Source organism: Raphanus sativus, chromosome 3, assembly GCF_000801105.2.
Source record: "Raphanus sativus cultivar WK10039 chromosome 3, ASM80110v3, whole genome shotgun sequence".
Taxonomy (NCBI): Eukaryota; Viridiplantae; Streptophyta; class Magnoliopsida; order Brassicales; family Brassicaceae; genus Raphanus; species Raphanus sativus.
In genome coordinates this window covers 11,858,531-11,877,606 of record NC_079513.1, presented here as the reverse complement: position 1 = coordinate 11,877,606, position 19,076 = coordinate 11,858,531, and the positions used below count along the sequence as shown (strand labels likewise).

Below are 19,076 nucleotides of genomic sequence, written 5' to 3'. Positions count from 1 at the left end.
CCCACTTGTTCCATTCGGATCCACTGTAATCAAATTATCATATCCAAAATGCGACTGCAATCCTTGCATAAATCCTTGCATAAATTCTGCATCTTTTTTTGTTTCCGAGAGAAACAAAAAATCTGGTTTATATTTATGCCATATTTCCCGAAGATAACTCATAGTCCACTTGCTTCCCACTCCCCTACAATTCCAACTTAGAATTTTCATAATAAAATTCTGTATAAAACTCCATTGAACTAAGAGATAAAGATTTTCATAATGATATCTTGATATAACTAATTCTGTATTATACATGAGTTTTTTATAATACATACTTTTCAACTATTACAAACATAATTTACATGTAAATCTTTTCATTAGTGTTATATAAAAATATATGCATGTGTTAAACATACTATTCAATCATTATAAACATAAATGTTACTTTAAGATATCTTAAAGGTAACAAAAAAAGCAATGCTAAAAAGAAAAAGAAGAAAAAAAAGAAAAAGAAAAGAGAGAAAAACATCCTATTGAAACATAATATTTTCATTCTATTAGTTTTAAAAGCAAAAACTAAAATTTAAAATAAGCATTCATGATCTTCAAAAAACCAAAATCTACTACAAAATAAAAAACCAAAAATCTAAAACTAAAATCTAAAATATTAAAATTAAAATCCAAAAACTAAAATCTAAAACTAGGAAAACAATCATATTATGGGCCTTATTAAGTTTTAGTTTGAGCCTTTAATTTCCTTTATAATTATTATACAGTATATGGGATTAAGACTTATTATTTCTCTTTTTTCTCTTTTTTTTCTCTTTAGTTTATTCAGTATTTTCTACCATTGGGGGTGGTTTTCTTCTTCTTCAGAAGGAAATACAGAGTCGTTCTTCCTCCATCTCCGTTTTTATTCTTCTTCCTCCATCCCCCTTTAAGGATTTTCAAGTGACCAGAAGGTGGTTCAAGTCTGTAAAGACGCTAAAACAAGCTTGTATGTCCAACCACCTTCAATGATAAGTTCCTCCAGAAGCTATGATCATGACTCATGAGTACCTCATGCATATGAGACAAAAGACCATAGTCAATTTATAATACATTAAGTTTTTCGTTTGTTACTTTTGGAGCCTTTTTTAACTTTGGATTGTGTGTTGAATTATGTTCTGAGTACTTGTTTGGCAGGAGTGATGCATTTAAGAATGAAACAGGGACGCTTGTTGATGGGTTTTGAGAAAGCTCAGGCCAGTGTACGTACAGACGAGTAAATCTAATGATGCTCTATTGCGCAGAGCTTGACCATAATTCATTCATCTTTAAGGTCAATAGCTGTAGGGGCTTCACAACGTGGCTCATACGACAAACACCATAGAAAATCTGGAACGAGTGGCGTGTCTCAACAAACCAGAGAAATCAATCTAGAGCAAACTAAGAGGGATGTCCTACTCAACGTTTCAGCTGTGGAACATAAGAACATCTGACACTCGAGCTTACTTCTTTGCTATCCCATGTTTCTGTTCTAAGTCCCCATCCCCCTTTGTACAAACCAGAATCCAAAACCGAATATACACCAGAGAGATCACAGATTTTGATGAAATTGCAAAAGACTAGAACTGAAACAACTCGTCTTTTATTCAATCCAAAGAGAGAGATTCTTAATATCCACCTGATTCGAAAACATTTAAAGTAAAACAGACTTTCAAACACACTTAGAATTCCACCTAAGCCTCACACAAAACAGAACAAACTTGGAAGGTTATAAGATGCCATTGCACCAATGTTGTTCTTATTCATAAAGAGAGAGAGAGAGAAAAAAAACAGGAAAGGACTTTATCCCTTGCTCAGAAGAAAAGAAACACGATGACATCTTTGATAACGATGATCTGGAACAAGCCCAGAGAGATGACCATAAGATTCCTAGTCATCTCCTGGTGAACATAATCCGCCAAAACTTCTTCCATCCCTGCGTTAATGTGAAACAGAACAGGGATCTTCCGTACGAGAGATGCGTTACTGTAACCTCGAGACGATGGGAGACGAGCGAATTTGGCGAGATCAGATTTCCCAGGAGAAGAAACCGAACGATCGGCGGCGGCGAGATTCCCAGAGTTAGGTTTCTGGGTTAGTAGGGAAAATGGGATCGAGGAGATTTCTCTTCCGATTGGGTTCCTCACGGCGGCGGATGCAGCGCACGGGGAGGAGATGTTACTCATCGAGAAAGGTAACGCCTTTGAGAGAGATAGGTTGTGGGTTTGTCGGTGGAGACCGAGGATAGAGCGGCGGAGAGACATCGCGGCGTAGGAGAGATTCCCAGTTCTGCTGTTCTTGAAAGTGGATCCGATCGGAGAAACGAACAAACTCTAGTAGAAGAGAAGTGGAGTTGTTGGGCTTTTAAGATGGGCTTTGTAGAACTACTAGAAGCCCAAAACTGAGTAATACATTTGAATGCTAGGAATGAACCATGAGCTTCTCTGCCCCACATCTCAAATAACAATCGCTTATGCTCTTGATAATCGTCTATGCCTTTTTTTCCTTTAATGAAATTTGAATATCCAATTTTACCTTTTTGTATTTAAATTTTCAAATTTTCAAAATTTTAGTTTTTTTTTTAATTTCAAATTTTAGCTATCAATATAGTTTTACTTAGTTGTATTGAATTATACTCCGTTATACTGCGTATTACAAGTTGTACTGAGTATTAATGAGTTGTACTAGTACTGAACTGTATTGGTTTTGTTGAGTTCTATTGAGTTCTACTGAGTTCTATTAAATTCTACTGAGTTCTACTTCTACTTGAGTACTATCAGTATTACTATTATTTCTAGTTCTACTGAATATTACTACTTATGCTTCTAGATCTACTGAATTAGTTGTACTGAGTATTACTGAACTGTACTGGTTGTACTGAGTTGTAGTGAGTGGTATTGTATCTACTGAGTTCTATTGAGACGAAAGTTTTGAGGCGTTTTTCTATTTAGAGCTTCTTATTAGAGATTCGGTGAGTTCGTGAGTGAGCAATCCATAATCTTTTTCGTGCTTGATTCAGAATTGTAATCTGTTTTTCGATACTTGTGATCGAAATAATTGAAGTTAAGGTTGAGTTACAAGAATATATAAGTATCAATCTTAGCACTAGTGCAGTCAAAAGACCCGATATATGGAGAGATAGATATTGGCTGCGACATGGTGGTGGGTAAAAGAAGACAAATGTCAACATCAAGAAAGAAAAGTAAATTGGTAGTCTTTAGATTTGTGAAAAAGCAATAAAATAAATAAAAATCTCAGTCACGCCACGAACTGTGGGACCCATCGCCACCTTCTTTTTGTCGCTTCCTGTCGGTCTTCTCATTCCTAATTCTTCTCCTCTCCCTCGTCCTCTTTTTCAAAATTCTATTCCTTGAAAATTCCATCCACATAGATGCAATCCATTCTTATTTTTTTAATTAATTTGCTTCTATAAGTCATGTTGTATCACTTAGCTAAAAGCTTACACGGTTAATCAAGGACTTAAGGTTCTCGTGAGTTTTTGTTTTGTACATACTACATGTCATATTTCACTGAATATTTTTAATAAGAAGTTGATCTTTATCACTCACTAAATTAAATTCAACTTTAGTTTGTATGATGTAGTGACCCTTTATTACATCTGAAAAGCCAAATATGCTAAATAAACGTAACTGTAAGTAAATATTGGGTTTGTTTGTTAACATTATGAAACATCATAGTCATACCAACACCAACAAAGGAATAGTAGAATGATAAAATATTATTTAAAAGAATGCTTATTTACAAAATTGTATTTAACTAGGCTCATCAGTTTCATAAATCTAGATCGGTGTCAGTATAGTAGTATACTATTGAGTAGTAAAGTCTAAAGTAAAGCTAAATTTAGGTGTCAAAGCCACTAATCACATGTCCGCAAGACATGTGGTGTATATACATATAGGTATGGTATCGGGATTTTAAAAATCTAGCTAGGTGATTTGATGGACCATATGGCCAACAAATAGTATCCAATCACAAAACGGGAGGCCAGAAAATAGCATACAACTCATAGTTCCACTCACACTATGTATTATACGATGCACATAAGAGTTATTTTATTTTAACAAAAGACATAATTCCCTACACACGATTTTTTTCTCTTAGAAAAGTATATTCTAGACCAGAAAGAGCTATCAACAGAGAGCGGTCACGAGACATCATCACTAGTCAAAATCAACAAACCCAACCTTTTCTTTTTCCTCATTTTATTCTTTTATAACCGAATTATTTTCTTGAAAGTTTAGTCCATAGTTTACTCCCGAATTGGCTGGATGATTCAACGAAAAAAATTCATTAAATAATCTATAAATCAAATCATTTAGTTCATCTTTTTGAACTTTTCATTTAGTTCATATTGATCACCTAATGGCACATTATCACTTTAACTAAAGACTGTTCTTCTAAAGTCTTACATTAAAGTTAGGATAATTCGTCGATAAAACAAACCGAACGGCCGTGAAAGTGAATTTAGTCGCTAGCACAATCGAAAAGACATAAAAATAAAAGGCTGCTGCTCGCTGATTTTTAGCGTTAAATTTTATTATCGCTGTTTGACGCTGTGACATAAAAAAATAATTTGATATTGTTTTATTGGCAATGCATTTCCGATGGTGAATGTGTAGTTTTTAATCGCTGCTAATGCCGCCATCGTTTAAGAAAAGAACATGACTTATGTAAATCAAACCAATTAGTTCATCTTCTTGAACTTTTCATTTACTTCACACTGATAATCTAAATGGCATATTTTCACTTTTACCCAAAAAATATTTTTCCCAAGTGTTAGACATATATATATTTTATTTCAAGATCCAATAAACCATAGGCATATAACATGCACCGAACTGAAATTAATAGTAACAAAAATCTCTATATATACATATATTGTTTTTATTGTTATTAGAATCACATCCCAATCATTCTGCATATTATTATTCAGAACATAATTAAACCATAGTCCAGTAGAACTGACATGAAATATAAATGGAATTGTAACATAAAAAGAAATAGCAAATTTTATAGAAAATATATTTCTGGTTATTTTTTAATTTCACATGTTTTCTTGGTCATCTAACCTAGAATCTCTTTTATATGGTTCCTATTTAAATGCATAAGAAAAATGTTTATATATATTCTCTAGTTGAACCAAAAATAAAAGAAAAGATATTCTCTAAAATAATAAGTTAAATTGAGTGCTTCTCTTCTCCGTTCTTCGCTGGCTCTTTTTCATCATCCATAAAGTTAAAGGCAGCGCAACGAAGAGCCATCACTCACAAACAAAGTAAAAGCGAAAAAAAAACTCAAAAACATTCTTCTCTTTGGCCTTTTACTCAAAACCCACACATATCTTTCTCTGGCTCTTTCTTTGTCGGAAGTTATGGACGCTACGAAATGGACACAGGTGCTTATAAGATCTTCGTCCTTTGCCTCTTCTGTTTTGTTTCTTCTTAACTACCTCTTTTTTTCTCTATTCTCTTTCTCTCTTCCATGATCCTTGAAAGATTACATACTTATCTATGTGTGTGTGCATATGTTGTTATATATAGTGAATACACATCATATCAGGATGCGTTTGTTGGTAAAGATAATATAGAGATGTTAATTCTTAAAGACTTATTACATATTTCAATGAGAGAATTGCATGGGGAAATTATTATTTTTGTAGGTTTCGAGGTTGGAAAGAAAAGATTAAGGATATATTATATCTCGCAAATTTATGTTTCTCAGCCTTCTAATGTGATTAACCATTAACAATGGAGTTACAGAAAATTAATCAAAAGTCATCATTTGTTATTTACCCTTTGTTTTTGGTGTTCATCTCTTTTCATTTTTTTTTTCACAAAATCCTATATATATAGGATATACCAAAACAAGGAAAATCTAGTGTTCATGTTTCATTTTTCTGTTTGATCTTGAGAAGGATGATGCGACTTATTACATGTCTATGTCTTAGTCAGCCTATTATCTAATTTATGTCTAGTTGTGCTATATATAAATATAGGGTTTCAAAATTAAACCATAATTAGCTCTTTTTGTGTTCTTTATTGAGTTATAGTTGTTTCAATTTCAATGTTCTAGGGGTTTCAAGATATGATGCACGTAAAACCAATGGAGCAAATCATGATTCCTAATAACAATACACATCAATCAAACGCAACGCCCGATGCCAGACCAAACACCATTCTCACATCTAATGGCGTCTCAGCCGCAGGAGCCACCGTCTCCGGCGTAAGCAACAACAATAATACCGCGGTTGTAGTAGAGAGGAAAGCAAGACCACATGAGAAAGTAAATTGTCCGAGATGTAACTCAACCAACACAAAGTTTTGTTACTACAACAACTATAGTCTCACACAACCAAGATACTTCTGCAAAGGTTGTCGAAGGTATTGGACCGAAGGTGGCTCTCTTAGGAATGTTCCCGTTGGAGGAAGCTCAAAAAAGAACAAGAGGCCATCTTCTTCATCATCAAACATCCTTCAGACAACACCATCCTCACTTGGTTTGTCTACAACACTTCCAGATCTAAACCCACCAATTCTCTTCTCAAACCAAATCCCTAATAAATCAAAAGAGTCATCACAAGATCTCAACTTGTTGTCGTTCCCGGTCATGCAAGATCAACATCATCATCATCATCGTGGTCAGATGTCTCAGTTTCTTCAGATGCCTAAGATGGAAGGAAATGGCAACATAACTCATCAGCAGCCTTCGTCTCTCTATGGCTCTTCCTCGTCTCCTGTTTCAGCTCTTGAGCTTTTAAGAACAGGTGCTAATGTTTCTTCAAGATCAGGGATCAACTCATTTATGCCCTCTGGTCCAATGTTGGATTCATCAAACAATATGCTGTACACTTCTTCAGGGTTTCCAACAATGGTTGATTACAAGCCAAGTAACCTCTCTTTCTCTACTGATCATCATCAAGGGATGGGACACAACACCAGTAGGTCTGATGATCATAATGATCATCATCAAGGTAGGATTTTGTTTCCATTTGGGGATCAAATGAAGGAGCTTACATCAAGCATAACACAAGAAGTTGATCACGATGATAATCAACAACAAAAGAGTCATGGTGATAATAATAATAATTCTTCAAGCCCTAATACTGGATACTGGAGTGGGATGTTCACTAATACAGGAGAAGGATCTTCATGGTGAAGCAAAATGATCAAACGGGATTATGAAGTTAGCTTTCTAATTTTCTTCATGATACTTTGCCTCATATGGTTACATGGGGTATTTTAGTTAAAGTTGAGAACTTAGCTAGCACAACTTAGTCTTTTATTCACCTTATTTTTGTTGTGTTTTTGTTTTGTTTAATTAATATTTGTTTTGTAACCGTTTCATAATTAGGTTTGATGGTTATTTAGAGTTGGTTTTTTCACTTTTGTTGTACAACAAAGTTATGTATAGGTAGAAATGAAAATGTGAATACGAATCTGTGGAGTGTCACATGATATGTGTATTCATCATTTCTTCTATCTATAGATACAAATAATCTCATAAAGATTATTCATGATATCTATTATCGATTTGTAAGTTCTCTTGAATGTTACATTTTTTGTAGTGAATATATATGACTATATAATCCAGAAAATAGTTATGATTATCAAAAGCATCGCATGGGTGAATTTGAAATGAATAAGGAGCAATATGAGAGAGTAATAAGTTAAATGATGGATCTTGGCAGCTTTCATTTCTTAAATGAATCAAGCTTTTCCTCATGCCCGTACGTGACATCGCATTTACTGTTTAATGATAATTCGATTTCATGAATAGAACACTATAATGAGAAAGTTATGTAAACTCAGACAAATTGGAAATATTTATGGGCAAATAACATGTTCATTGAAACTTTTGTTAAAATGTTTATTAACGTTCTTTTTTCTAATAGTCCGACGAATTATATATAACGGTATTTGTGTTTTGTCTACTACTAATTACATGATGACTAACCATAAGGTGGTGGGTTAGTGGTTTTGAAGGAGTTTCGGTTACAATACGAATTCGGCTTCAAAATCGTGTGACCATTCCGGCTAGCATTAAATCGCAAGAATACGTGGAGAGCCGTGAACTTCGTAGGACTAGTCGGTTAACCTCTATCGCCGGATTCCCACGGTTATCAAAAAAAAATTACATGATGACTAGTTGATGACATGAACTAAGGAACGTGACGCCACTTGATACGTTCATAGTGCCCACCCTACCCAACTAAACACGCATTTTTTCTTGTGAGAGTAGTTCCCTGTTAAAGCTCTAATTTACGTCTTCGAATTATCAATAACTAGCATATAGACGCAGATACTTAATTGGGAAATTCTCACATATTTTAAAGAAAATAAACCAAACGCGATATACTCTTAATCTTAGACTTATCTGCGCATGCTCGCTTTAAACCAATAGGTATCAGTATAAATCAAATGAATCGAGTCAACTATACGAATTTAAAAGAACATTTCAATAGAAAGTTGTTTCCTTTCATGCTAAAGAAATCGAAAAGTAGGTAAAGGGCATGTCCCCAAATTAAAAATGGTGAACTTCTGAGAAGGTTAGAGGAGCGTTTAACATATCAAACGGGAGTATGACCACTCTTTAACTCTATACATGATAGTAATTAAGTTTGCTTAGCAAGCATGTAATTTGGGGCTACATTTGAGTCCCACTCAGCTCAGCCTATTAGGCTTCTTCTAAGAGGTATATTTGAGTTGCCCTGACCAAATTAAAACAAAGCATATACATGTCAACAAAGATGGAGTTTATTAACAAACATTAGTTGAACTAGATCTTTTAACTAAACTTTTAGTATATGAACGAATATTAGCAACATCTCAAATTCAGACAAGAAATTACCGTTACGTCAAATCAGTTAGGACTTGGTCGGAGAAAGATACAAATCTATTATTTGTCGTTACATTGTAAGAGAATCCAATTCATAAACATAACACTACCCAAAAAGTAGCCCAAAAAAACACAACCCAAAAAAAAAAAATCGAAAGATCCCATAGAAGAAATCAAGAAAACGAAACTTCTGCGAAATTACACACTTCTCTGTCAACACCTTGTCTATTCATTCGATAATAATATAATACATCATGATGAGAGTGGGAATACGTCGTATTCACGGCACGTTCGAAGTTGCTAGGAAATTACTTAATAAATAATAATCAGGTGATTCCGTACACACTAAAACGAATCATCGTGAGATGAATCACATCCGTTCATTGCTTCAACTCTCAGAATCAAACAAGGATGGTTTCATAAAGAGAGTTCATAGACCACACAATTAGGTTCGAACGTGACAACCATATCGGTAGAGATACGCCACTTACTTATATATCTAATCCCTTTGGAACTAATCAATCAAAACAGTTCACAAAGTCTCTTCTCTCTCTCTCTCTCTATTTCCTTCATCATCTTCATCCTCTAATGGAGCAACCAAGCAAGAAATCTTGTGTACTAGAAACAACTACTGATGCTATGGAGATGGAGACGAAATACGAAGATATGTTACCGATCATGGCGGATAAAATGGACGTAGAAGAGTTTGTATCAGAGTTATGCAAAGGTTTCAGTTTGCTTGCGGATCCAGAGAGAGATGTGATCACAGCTGAGAGTCTAAGGAGGAACTCAGGGGTACTTGGGATTGAAGGAATGAGCGAGGAAGATGCACAAGGGATGATTAGAGAAGGAGACCTCGACGGTGATGGAGCTCTTAACCAAACCGAGTTCTGCGTTCTCATGGTTCGGTTAAGCCCTGAAATGATGGAAGATGCAGAAACTTGGCTGGAGAAAGCAATCAGCCAAGAACTCTGCAGTCACAATCACTCTTCTCTGCCTTGATGATGAAGAAACTTTTCTTGTGTATTATCTTTCTTTCTCCTATACTTATAAATGTTTCTGTTATACACAAATCTCGTTTACCCTCAAAGAATGATTGATTTATAGAGATAACCCAAACCTTGAAATCATTTCAAAAAGTTATTCATGTAAGTCTGTAACAATAAGCTACTAAAACTACAAGTACATATATAGTAGCAAAGCAAGTACCATTCAAGGGCCTTGGTTGCATCTTCCTGGGTAGCAAATCAAACGAATGCAAAATTGCGCCTTGCGGCTCAAAGTGCCTCTCAGTGTCACGCTCTTTAGTGCGTATAGGGTCAACGTTGATGACAAAGAGTGTCTATGTAGGCCTCTGATTCAAGGCTCCCCTTCCATCATGAGGCTTCCCACGTTAACACCCCAAAGCAGAAAGAAAACTTAGAACTCTCTTGAAAAGAAAACAGAGCATATGAGTCATCATTAGAAAGAAGGAGAGATACCTTAGCCCATTAGACAGATGGCTTGCGTTTCTCATAGCCAAAAGGGATATTGTCAATCCCACGGATTGTATCTTCAGCATCACTGCATCAGGCATTCAGGCTCATCCTCGAAATACAAAAAAAAAAAACATAACCTGCAAGGAAAAACAAAACGAGATAAGAAAAGGCAGAGCCTATTATATTGACAAGCTGTTGCAGCGCAGAGAATTTGCAGTGCAGGAGATAAGTCAGCTCGAAGACACCTTTACAGTGTTGAACCTAGAGAGTAGGCCTGAGCATTTCGGATATCGGTTCGGTTCGATTCGGGTATTTCGGGTTTCGGGTAGTTCGGATAGAGGGTTAGAAGATGCACTGAATACTTGAATTAATTTCGGTTCGGATAGTTTAAATTTCGGTTCGGTTCGGAAAAACTAGGAACCAGAAAATATCCGAAAGAATTTCGGTTTTCGTTTGGTTTCGGTTCAGGTCCGGATAGTTCGGATAAAATATTGGTTATTTAGGATAGAACTAGGTGTTTTCCTGCACCATGTGCAGTAAACAATTTTAAATTTAAATTAACTTTCAAATAGATAAATTTAAATTGTATTTAAAAATTAAATTACTTGTTTATTGATAAAATTATATTTTTATCAATAAAAGCATAATATTGATAAATCCACTACAAGAAAAACTGCATATATCCACAAATCGGCAACAAAAAATTTGTGGCTAAAATTTTTCAGTCACAAATAACCACAAAATAGCAACAAACAAAATTTTGTGTCTATCACGTAGATATTTGTAGCTAAATAGTTACAAATTATGTTTCGTAGCTATTTGAAGAAAGTTAGCCACAAATAATCACAATTTATTTTGTGGAAATTAATATCTACTAATAGCTACGGTAGAAATTGTGGAATTAAGTAGACACAATATAATTTATAGCTATTCACAGAAAACTGAAACCCTAAATATTTCCTAAACTCTAAAATTTTATATTTTTAAAGAATTAAAAAAGAATATTTATTTGAAAAAATCCAACACTAAAATAAAATTCACAATTTGTAGATACAATAAAAATTATCACAAAAATTTCAAATATAACTAGTTTTCCAAACTCTAAACCTTAAATAGAAATATAAGTAACATATATATTCTCTATCATGAAATTGAAATCTATTAACTTAAAATAAAACCCCTGTTATGACTCTTAACCACATTCTAGGCCATGACCTATCTCACGTTTCATATATACTCACGTTTCAAACTCTATCTCGTTCTTCAAGCCAAACCCCAAAATCTATCATCACATACATACTCTATGAATACCCTAAACCTCTAAACATCAAAGACAATTCTTAATTTTTTTTTATCATTTATCATAAACTCTAGAGAATTGTTAAAGTTTTACCATTATGTAAATCAAATGTCATCAAATAATTTTATAAACAGTGTTGAATATAAAAAAGTTGTTTATCATAATCTACAACACAAATCTTAATTAAATGAAAAGAATACAAATATAGCTACTATTAAATACACGCCAATTCATGGTAATCTGAAAATCTATAAGTTTGACCACCAAATATGTTTCCCGGGCAAATTATAAATCAGGGGGTAAATGAAAATTTGGGGGAAAATAATTGACTAAATAAAACTCTTAATTCTTATTGGTCGAATCAAGATGGCAGGGATCACGCACCACTTCATATCCACCGTCTATGACATTTGATTCAATGGTTAGATTTAACCAATCTTGTTTTTCTTTTGTTCCTTTTATCTTCTAATAGTATGTTTCTTCCTCTCTCTCAGATCTAACCAATCTCTCTATTTCTCTTTCTCCCAGATTCATCCAATTCGTTTCTTCTTTCTTCAACGCTACCCAGCTCTCTCCTTCTCTTCCGTCAATGCTACCTATCTTCTTCTCATTCTCACTCCAGTCTTCAAACCCCACTATACTACTTCTTCCTCTGTAATTCTCAAAAACAAACATGCAATATACTTCCCATTTTCTCTCTTGCACGTCGACATCTGCTCACCTTTTTCGATTGAGTTCCTGAAACTCCCGTCACAAATCCCGTGCTCGGCGAATGGTTCTCGCCACGCCAAAACTCCACTGTCACAGCTGCTTGAGATTTTGGTTGGAGAAGAGCCGATCTAGGAAGAGGAAGAAGAAGAGGAGCGAGAGGAAGAAAGAATCGGTGGTGCTCACCGTCAACTCGAAGCAAAGAAGCGGCGCGGCGGAGAAGATGATGAACAATTTTTTTAGGTTTAGCTCTTTTTGGTTTATTCTTTTTTTTTTTAATAATTTGTTTTAGCTTTTGTAATTAATTTGATTTAGTCAGTAAATGGTTTAATTTGTAAACTGACATTAATCTATAAATAATTTGTTTTCGTAAATCAGTTTATTATATATAAAAAATTAGTATAGCATTCATATTTTATATTCGACCACAACAAAAAGCATAAATACTTTATATTTTTATTCATAATTTATTTTGGGATTTGTGATTTTATTATTTGAAAATAAAACATTTTTTACTATTAAGAATATGGTTTTTCGTGGCTAAAATAGCTACAAAGATCATTTGCTGCTATTTGTGGATATTAGCTACAAATATCATTTGTGGCTATGTCGTAGAAAGAAAGCCACAAAGAGCAGCATTCAACTGATATCCACAAGCTCATACTCAACGAATTATATTTGTGGCTATTTGTAGTTATAAGTCAAATAGCCACAAAAACCAATCAATAGCCACAAAATTTATAGTGGCTATTACCAGATTTTCTTGTAGTGATCTCTTTCGTTTCCAAATTTTTGTTTCCATGCTTTAGCTGTCGGATCCCAACAAATTTTTTTTTTGGCCCAACACTGTGAAGATCTAATATAACTTGTTAGTCTCTATCCACCAAATAAACTTAGAACTAAATTGCTGATCAAAAAATTTGACCGGTGGTTTTTCTCTTTCTGTAAATATTATCAGTGTTAAAATCATCAATTTTGTTGGAATCTTGAAACATATTTTAATAAATAAGTTAGATTTTTTAGGTACAGAAAAAGCAAAGTACATGAAAAAAATAACACAGAAAAAATCACTTACACCAACATACAAAAACGTGACAGTCTTTTGTTTTGAAGATGATTCATCCTCCCATGTGTACAAATCCTTCAGAGAAAACAAAATATAGTAAAACTTAAAAAGCTAAAGCAAAGATGGATCACGAGTTCTCAATACAAAAAAATTGCAAATGAAATATTCTTTTTGAATCGACCATACATATTTGGACGGTTGCAGTTGCAGTTGCTATCCTTTTTTGAGTTAGCATTGAAAAGTTTTTCTTTACGTAAGACACATATATATCCCGTAGAAATCCGGTAGAAACAATTCTAGGAGATATGATAATTTTAGGGTTTTAAGTTTTCAATCAGCCATGTCATCTTATTCACAAGCCATGTCATCTACTAAGAGTGCCATGTCATATTTTTTTTTTGTGAAAGTCTTTGTAGAGATGACATGTAAACAAAATTTAAAAAATCACTTCTCAAATATAGTCTAGGGGATATCAAATAATTATGATGATTTAAATAAAAAGTTTAAATATTTAAATTACCTTAGATATTTCGGATAAAGTTATCCGGATATTTTTGAATAGTTCGAATATTTTAAAATAATGTAGTTATTTTCAAATATTTTTGGATCCTTTTAAAAATTCTTTTAGTTATAAATATATGTTTTGTTATGTTATATGTATATATAATTAATATTTTTATATATTCGGGTACCCGTTCGGTTCTCGGTTCTGTTCCAGTTTGGTTTCAGATATAAAAATATAGAAACCATCCTTGTATCTAAGGGTCCTCGGTTCGATTCTAGTTCAGATATTTTAGTTCGGTTCTGGTTCGGTTCTTCGGTTCTGATATTTTTGCCCAGGCCTGCCTACTAGAGAGTAGCCCTGGGCAAAAAAACCGGATCCGAAAAACCGAACCGAAACCGAACCGAAATACCCGAAACCGAAACCGGACCGAAATTCTAAAATACCCGAATGGTTTCTATATTTGTATATCCGAAAAACCGTAACCGAACCGAAAGCGGACCGAGTACCGAATGGATATCCGAATATCCGAAAAGTTAAGTTCAACCTTTCTGCTATAAGGTAAAATGCCATTAATACTACTCGAACTTGAATTGGATAGGAAGGGTAAGAACATTGTTACCACGAGACCATATTATCTTTCATCTACTCTCTTATATTATAAATATATATATAATAATTTTTATATTAAAATAGAGTAAATATTTATAAAATTGACATCTTAGAAACCCGAACTTTGTTTGGATTGACGATTATGCAAGTATATAACTAGTAGACCACTTAGATTAACATTTTAACTAAAACATTTTATCTATATATTTGATTTACATATTAAACGGATATCCGAAACCGACCCGAAACCGAAGCAGAACCGAACCGAAACCAAACCGAAATCTCCTAAATACCGAATGGGTATAGTAATGATATATCCGATATACCCGAAACCGAACCGAACACCCGAATGCCCAGGGCTACTAGAGAGAACGAAAACAACTAAAAATATGTACAAGATCTGCATCAATGTGAAGGCTGGTGGTGTACATCAGAGATGCAGAGGCAATGGAGTTGCAATCATTCAGAACTGTTTTCGTTCCAGCTCTGATCCCCACACCGGCCTCATCGAATTGCTGCACAAAATATATTACAACTTTACAATCGCAAAAAGGGTACAGCACATATTGGAATTATCGTCTTTTGCTGGAAACTTTAACATTTATGTAAAACCCGTATTTTCCAAAGTAATATAATAAATAAAAATCTATACAAGTTTCCATTTGTTACTCATCATAAATCATTTCAAACATCATAAATCCAATAAATAACCATAAATTCAAATAATAGTATAAATCCTGAAAATATCAATAAAAGTATAAAACCGAAAGTCTGAAAATAATAAATAAACTTCTAAAAGCACCAATCCAAAAGTAATCACTCTGCTGGTCAGTCTCACCTGAAAGGGAAAAGAAAAGAGGGATGAGAAATAGGGGAATCACTCAGTGAGGTATGTGATACTAATCCGCAAACCACAGACTTGAGTAAATAGAACTCTCACTATGAAAGTTTAATTCTAACATAAACACACACGATGCCTATTGCACCACAAAAACACAAACAATGCGATGATAACACACAACTAATCTATACACCCTACATTTCCTCATAAGGATATAATACATACTTTGCGTCGCTAGTACAGTATGTCTCTGTACCCCTGCACACCATAATCTGTGTAGATATGCAAACGTCTCTGCACCCCGCCCACACACAAATCGGCGTCGCTAGCTCAGATGTCTTTGGGCCCCCACACACCATATCTGTGTCGCTAGCTCAGGCATCCCCGAACTCCCGCACACCACATCTGGTCGATAGCTCAGACATCTCTGAACCCACACAACACATAGTCCCTACAATACAACTATGTACATACATATATATATCTCAACATTTAACATCAAACATCCAAACAATAGTTGAATCCTCTAGACCCCTAATTCCGTTTACAATAAATAAACTATCTATCAATCACGACTCAAACAGACTCAATTCATGCTTCGAAATATAAACTACGATAGAAGAATTCTATACTGGTACGAAATTTATGGAATAGATCCTCACGTTAGAAATGTGGAAAAGTGATAGCTGTGAACTCCAACTGCTCAAACAGACTCCAAATCTGAAATCGGGATGAAAAATATAGTCAGAACGCACTTCAGACGATTAAAAACGGATAACCGGAAATCTGGTCAAAAGTCAACTCGCAGGTCAAAGGTCAACCCGGTCAACTCTGACCCAAGCCGGTCAACCCTTGACCAAATTGAAATCAAATTGAACCAATCGGTTTTCCTTAACCGGATTCTATTTTAATTAAAACAGATTCCAATCGATTGCCAACTGGTTTAATACTAACCATAATCAATTTCGAATAACCAATCGAGTTAACTAAAACGGAATCAATTACACTAAACCAAACCTGCTGATTGCCGAGTCGCCGAGTCACCAGCGAGTCAGCGAGTCAAGGGCGAGTCACCGGTGGTCGGTCGCCGGTGGCAACCAAAGGCGGCGGCGGCTTACCGGAAAATCACCGGCGGCGGCGGAGACCCAGCGGCGGCTTCCCGGTGGCGAACGGACGGTGTTCGGCTGCGGTGACTCCGGCGAATGTCCGGCGGAGGCGGTGGCGCCTGGAAATCACGCGCGGAACGGGCTAAACTTCTGGCCGCCCCTAGGGGCGCGTCGCGGCAGCTCTCTAGCTGAAACTCCTGCTCCGGACTCCCCTCGACGTCAGGAACACGCTGGTGGTCTTGGATTTGCGAAAAACCATACGGTTGCTAGTGAGATACAATCGATTTTCTAAACGGCCAAAACTAAAGCTCAAAGGCATGGCCCTGAGAATCGGTCGTTACATTAAGTTTCTTAGCATTCAGAGATAGACTGTGGTAAGGAAAAAAATTGAGTTATGGAAATCAAATAGTCAAGTCAGGGACGGACCGAGACTAGGGATACCGACTTCTGGTGTGGACTGAGTCTGCGATGGACTATGGTCGGGTCTATGAGTGACTGCGAACAGTTAAGGGAGAAGACTGGAAAACTTAACTAAGATAGTGAGTTAACCTTTCGGGAATTTAGGTAAACTGGCCAATACAGTTGGGCGTCAAGTGTTCTCACCAAGGTGTGTGTCCAAACACCAAGATATTGCTCAGAGGTAAGAACTACTATGCTTAGTGAGTTAGTGAACTGGACCGAGTCATTTAAGACTAGTTAAGTAGTAAAGACTAGATTGAGGAAATCGATGACTGGGATTGAATCCAAGTGTGATTACGATCAAGATATTTGATTCAAGGTTGATGGAGTCTGGGAAAAACAGTATTGGTCGAATGACCAAAAAGACTGAGAACTGAGTCAGGGAAAACGAGTGTCGTATGTTGGAGATGCTCCAATTTGATAGAACAAGGTTCTATTCACTGCTGAACTCGAGGACGAGTTCATTTCAAGTGGGGAAGACTTGTAGCATCCCCATCCCGCAGTCTGAGATGGATCAGTCCAAGGTCGGATCCAGACAGAGCGGTTGAGCTTGTCGGACTGAGCTGGTCGGATTCACACAAGGCAGTTGGACTTGTCATCCGAGTTCAGTTAGTCTAGGTATGGACTGACTGATATATGTACTGGTGGGATTGATACTGAGCCAAATGTAAACTGATAGGCTAAGTTAAACGGCTGGAGCAGTTACATGGCTGTTACAAGAGCGGTTACATGGGTAGTTGAGTTCTGGAACTGCTAGAGCGGTTATATAGCAGTTGGTTAGCTAGAAATTATGTAACTAACACAAAACTGCTATTGGAACCTTCGAGGAGTTAAGTTAAACCGACTGGGAGCAGTTACTGATGGGTTTAGGTGTGGGAGCAATTGAATAAAGCGGTTATGGGCGGTTAAGGCCGAGAAGAACCGCCCAAACTCCTTTTAATGGGAATTTCGTGGACAGAGAAGGGGGACACTTTTCCTGGCGAGTTCTGGACAGAAAACACAGGGAGAAAACAGAGAAACAACTGAGAGAGAGGGGAGAGCGGATGGAGATGGACTGAGATCGGCAAGAGGACTGATCGGTTTTTTTTTCGAGTACCTTAGAGTCTCACAGTGGTCTTACTGATCGTCGGAGATGGGTCTAGTTCTGGTTCGATGATTTGGGGCGAGCGGTTAGGAAGAAAACGAGCCATCTCTGGGCCGCACTGCACGGAAACGAGCGCAGACTGGAGAGGAGGATACAGCGGCTGAGTCTATACTGGCTAGAATTGTGTACTGATGGATGCGAGGATACTGGAGTATGCGGCAGTTATGATCGAGAGGTAAGGGTTGCCGGTTCTAGAGAGCATACTGATGGGTTCCTTGTATTGATCGGATTATTTCCGGTCGGATACTGACCGATGGATCCGTGTATGATCAATGGATATACTGCTGGGCTGTACTGATTGGGATCGAGACATCGATCCGATGTTCGACAGACCTTAAGGGTAAACTGAATCGGAGTCGACTGTACTGAGGCGGCAAAGCAATGGACTGATAGACTGTTCTAATGACTGAAGGATTGATCGGATGTCTTATTGGATCATGGATGCTGGGATCCGGGATGTAAAGCCATGGATGATGCAGCATGGGATGTCAAGTCGACGATACTGATGGACTGAAGGCGAGTCTACTGATGCGGATGGTTCAGGAGAGGTGGATGGTGTACTGGATAGCGATGAGCCGTTGGGCGAGAGAATGTCCTGAGTTATAGATGATTAGCTGTTATGATGGTGGGTGTGCCGAGTTCAACTGAGGTGTACTGACTGAAGACCGTGAGGTCGAGTAGCATATTGTCTGATCGGATGGATCAGAAACTGGTTCTGGGACGCTGAGCATGGCTAGTGTACTGACTGTTCTGGATGGCTGGTTGGAGACCTAGCCCTGTCTCTTTGTTTTTGGCCATGTGGGGATGGTTGGCTGAATGACTAAGGAAACAAGGGGATTTGTTGAGTAACCTGATTGAGCTGAATGGATAGGACGGATGGAGAAGCATGAACACATCAAGGATGGGGCGTATGAAGGATTAGCAATCAAATCAAGCATCAAGGTATATAAAGGTATAGTTTATTATCTGTCAGTCTTAGTGAGTTTCTAGGATGC

The 19,076-nt window shown here is 36.3% G+C and overlaps 4 protein-coding genes and 1 long non-coding RNA gene across 7 annotated transcripts in view; 4 read left to right on the top strand and 1 right to left on the bottom strand.

Annotated features, from left to right (window-relative positions):
- Positions 1-1,596: 1,596 nt before the first annotated feature.
- On the bottom strand, positions 1,597-2,338 carry LOC108844325 (succinate dehydrogenase subunit 4, mitochondrial). The gene has a single exon (XM_018617562.2). It carries the CDS (start codon positions 2,271-2,273, stop codon positions 1,824-1,826), a length of 450 nt encoding a protein of 149 aa, XP_018473064.1. The 5' UTR covers positions 2,274-2,338; the 3' UTR covers positions 1,597-1,823.
- Positions 2,339-5,233: 2,895 nt separating this feature from the next.
- On the top strand, positions 5,234-7,570 carry LOC108844066 (dof zinc finger protein DOF2.5). Of its 3 annotated transcripts, XM_018617270.2 has the most exons (3): positions 5,448-5,602; positions 6,103-6,793; positions 6,887-7,570. In XM_018617270.2, the coding sequence occupies exons 1-3, from the start codon at positions 5,555-5,557 to the stop codon at positions 7,183-7,185; spliced, it is 1,038 nt and encodes a 345-aa protein (XP_018472772.1). In that variant the 5' UTR covers positions 5,448-5,554; the 3' UTR covers positions 7,186-7,570. The 3 variants fall into 3 exon arrangements, with proteins under 3 accessions (XP_018472771.1, XP_018472772.1, XP_018472770.1); XM_018617269.2 differs by lacking the exon at positions 5,448-5,602 and adding an exon at positions 5,234-5,425 and having other exon boundaries at positions 6,103-7,570; XM_018617268.2 differs by having other exon boundaries at positions 5,452-5,602; positions 6,103-7,570.
- Positions 7,571-9,370: 1,800 nt separating this feature from the next.
- Positions 9,371-9,995, top strand: LOC108844352 (calcium-binding protein KIC). The gene has a single exon (XM_018617596.2). It carries the CDS (start codon positions 9,454-9,456, stop codon positions 9,865-9,867), a length of 414 nt encoding a protein of 137 aa, XP_018473098.1. The 5' UTR covers positions 9,371-9,453; the 3' UTR covers positions 9,868-9,995.
- A 1,287-nt stretch (positions 9,996-11,282) lies between these two features.
- LOC130510214 (uncharacterized) lies at positions 11,283-12,758 on the top strand. Its single transcript, XR_008943897.1, has 2 exons — positions 11,283-12,064; positions 12,172-12,758. It is a non-coding gene; the product is annotated as an uncharacterized LOC130510214 (long non-coding RNA).
- A 6,199-nt stretch (positions 12,759-18,957) lies between these two features.
- LOC130509978 (60S ribosomal protein L12-like) overlaps positions 18,958-19,076 on the top strand; it is a 2,169-nt gene continuing 2,050 nt past the window's right edge. The window contains exon 1 of the mRNA XM_057006316.1: positions 18,958-19,023. Within this exon, the coding sequence (XP_056862296.1) occupies positions 18,958-19,023 (66 nt within the window). The remainder of the gene's footprint in view (positions 19,024-19,076) is intronic.

Coding starts and splice junctions, on each gene's coding strand:
- LOC108844325 (XM_018617562.2), bottom strand. CDS start 2,273: ATGTCTCTCCGCCGCTCTATCCTCGGTCTCCACCGACAAACCCACAAC.
- LOC108844066 (XM_018617268.2), top strand. CDS start 5,555: ATGTTGTTATATATAGTGAATACACATCATATCAGGATGCGTTTGTTG. Junction 5,603..6,102: donor ATATCAGGATGCGTTTGTTG/GTAAAGATAATA, acceptor TCAATGTTCTAG/GGGTTTCAAGATATGATGCA.
- LOC108844352 (XM_018617596.2), top strand. CDS start 9,454: ATGGAGCAACCAAGCAAGAAATCTTGTGTACTAGAAACAACTACTGAT.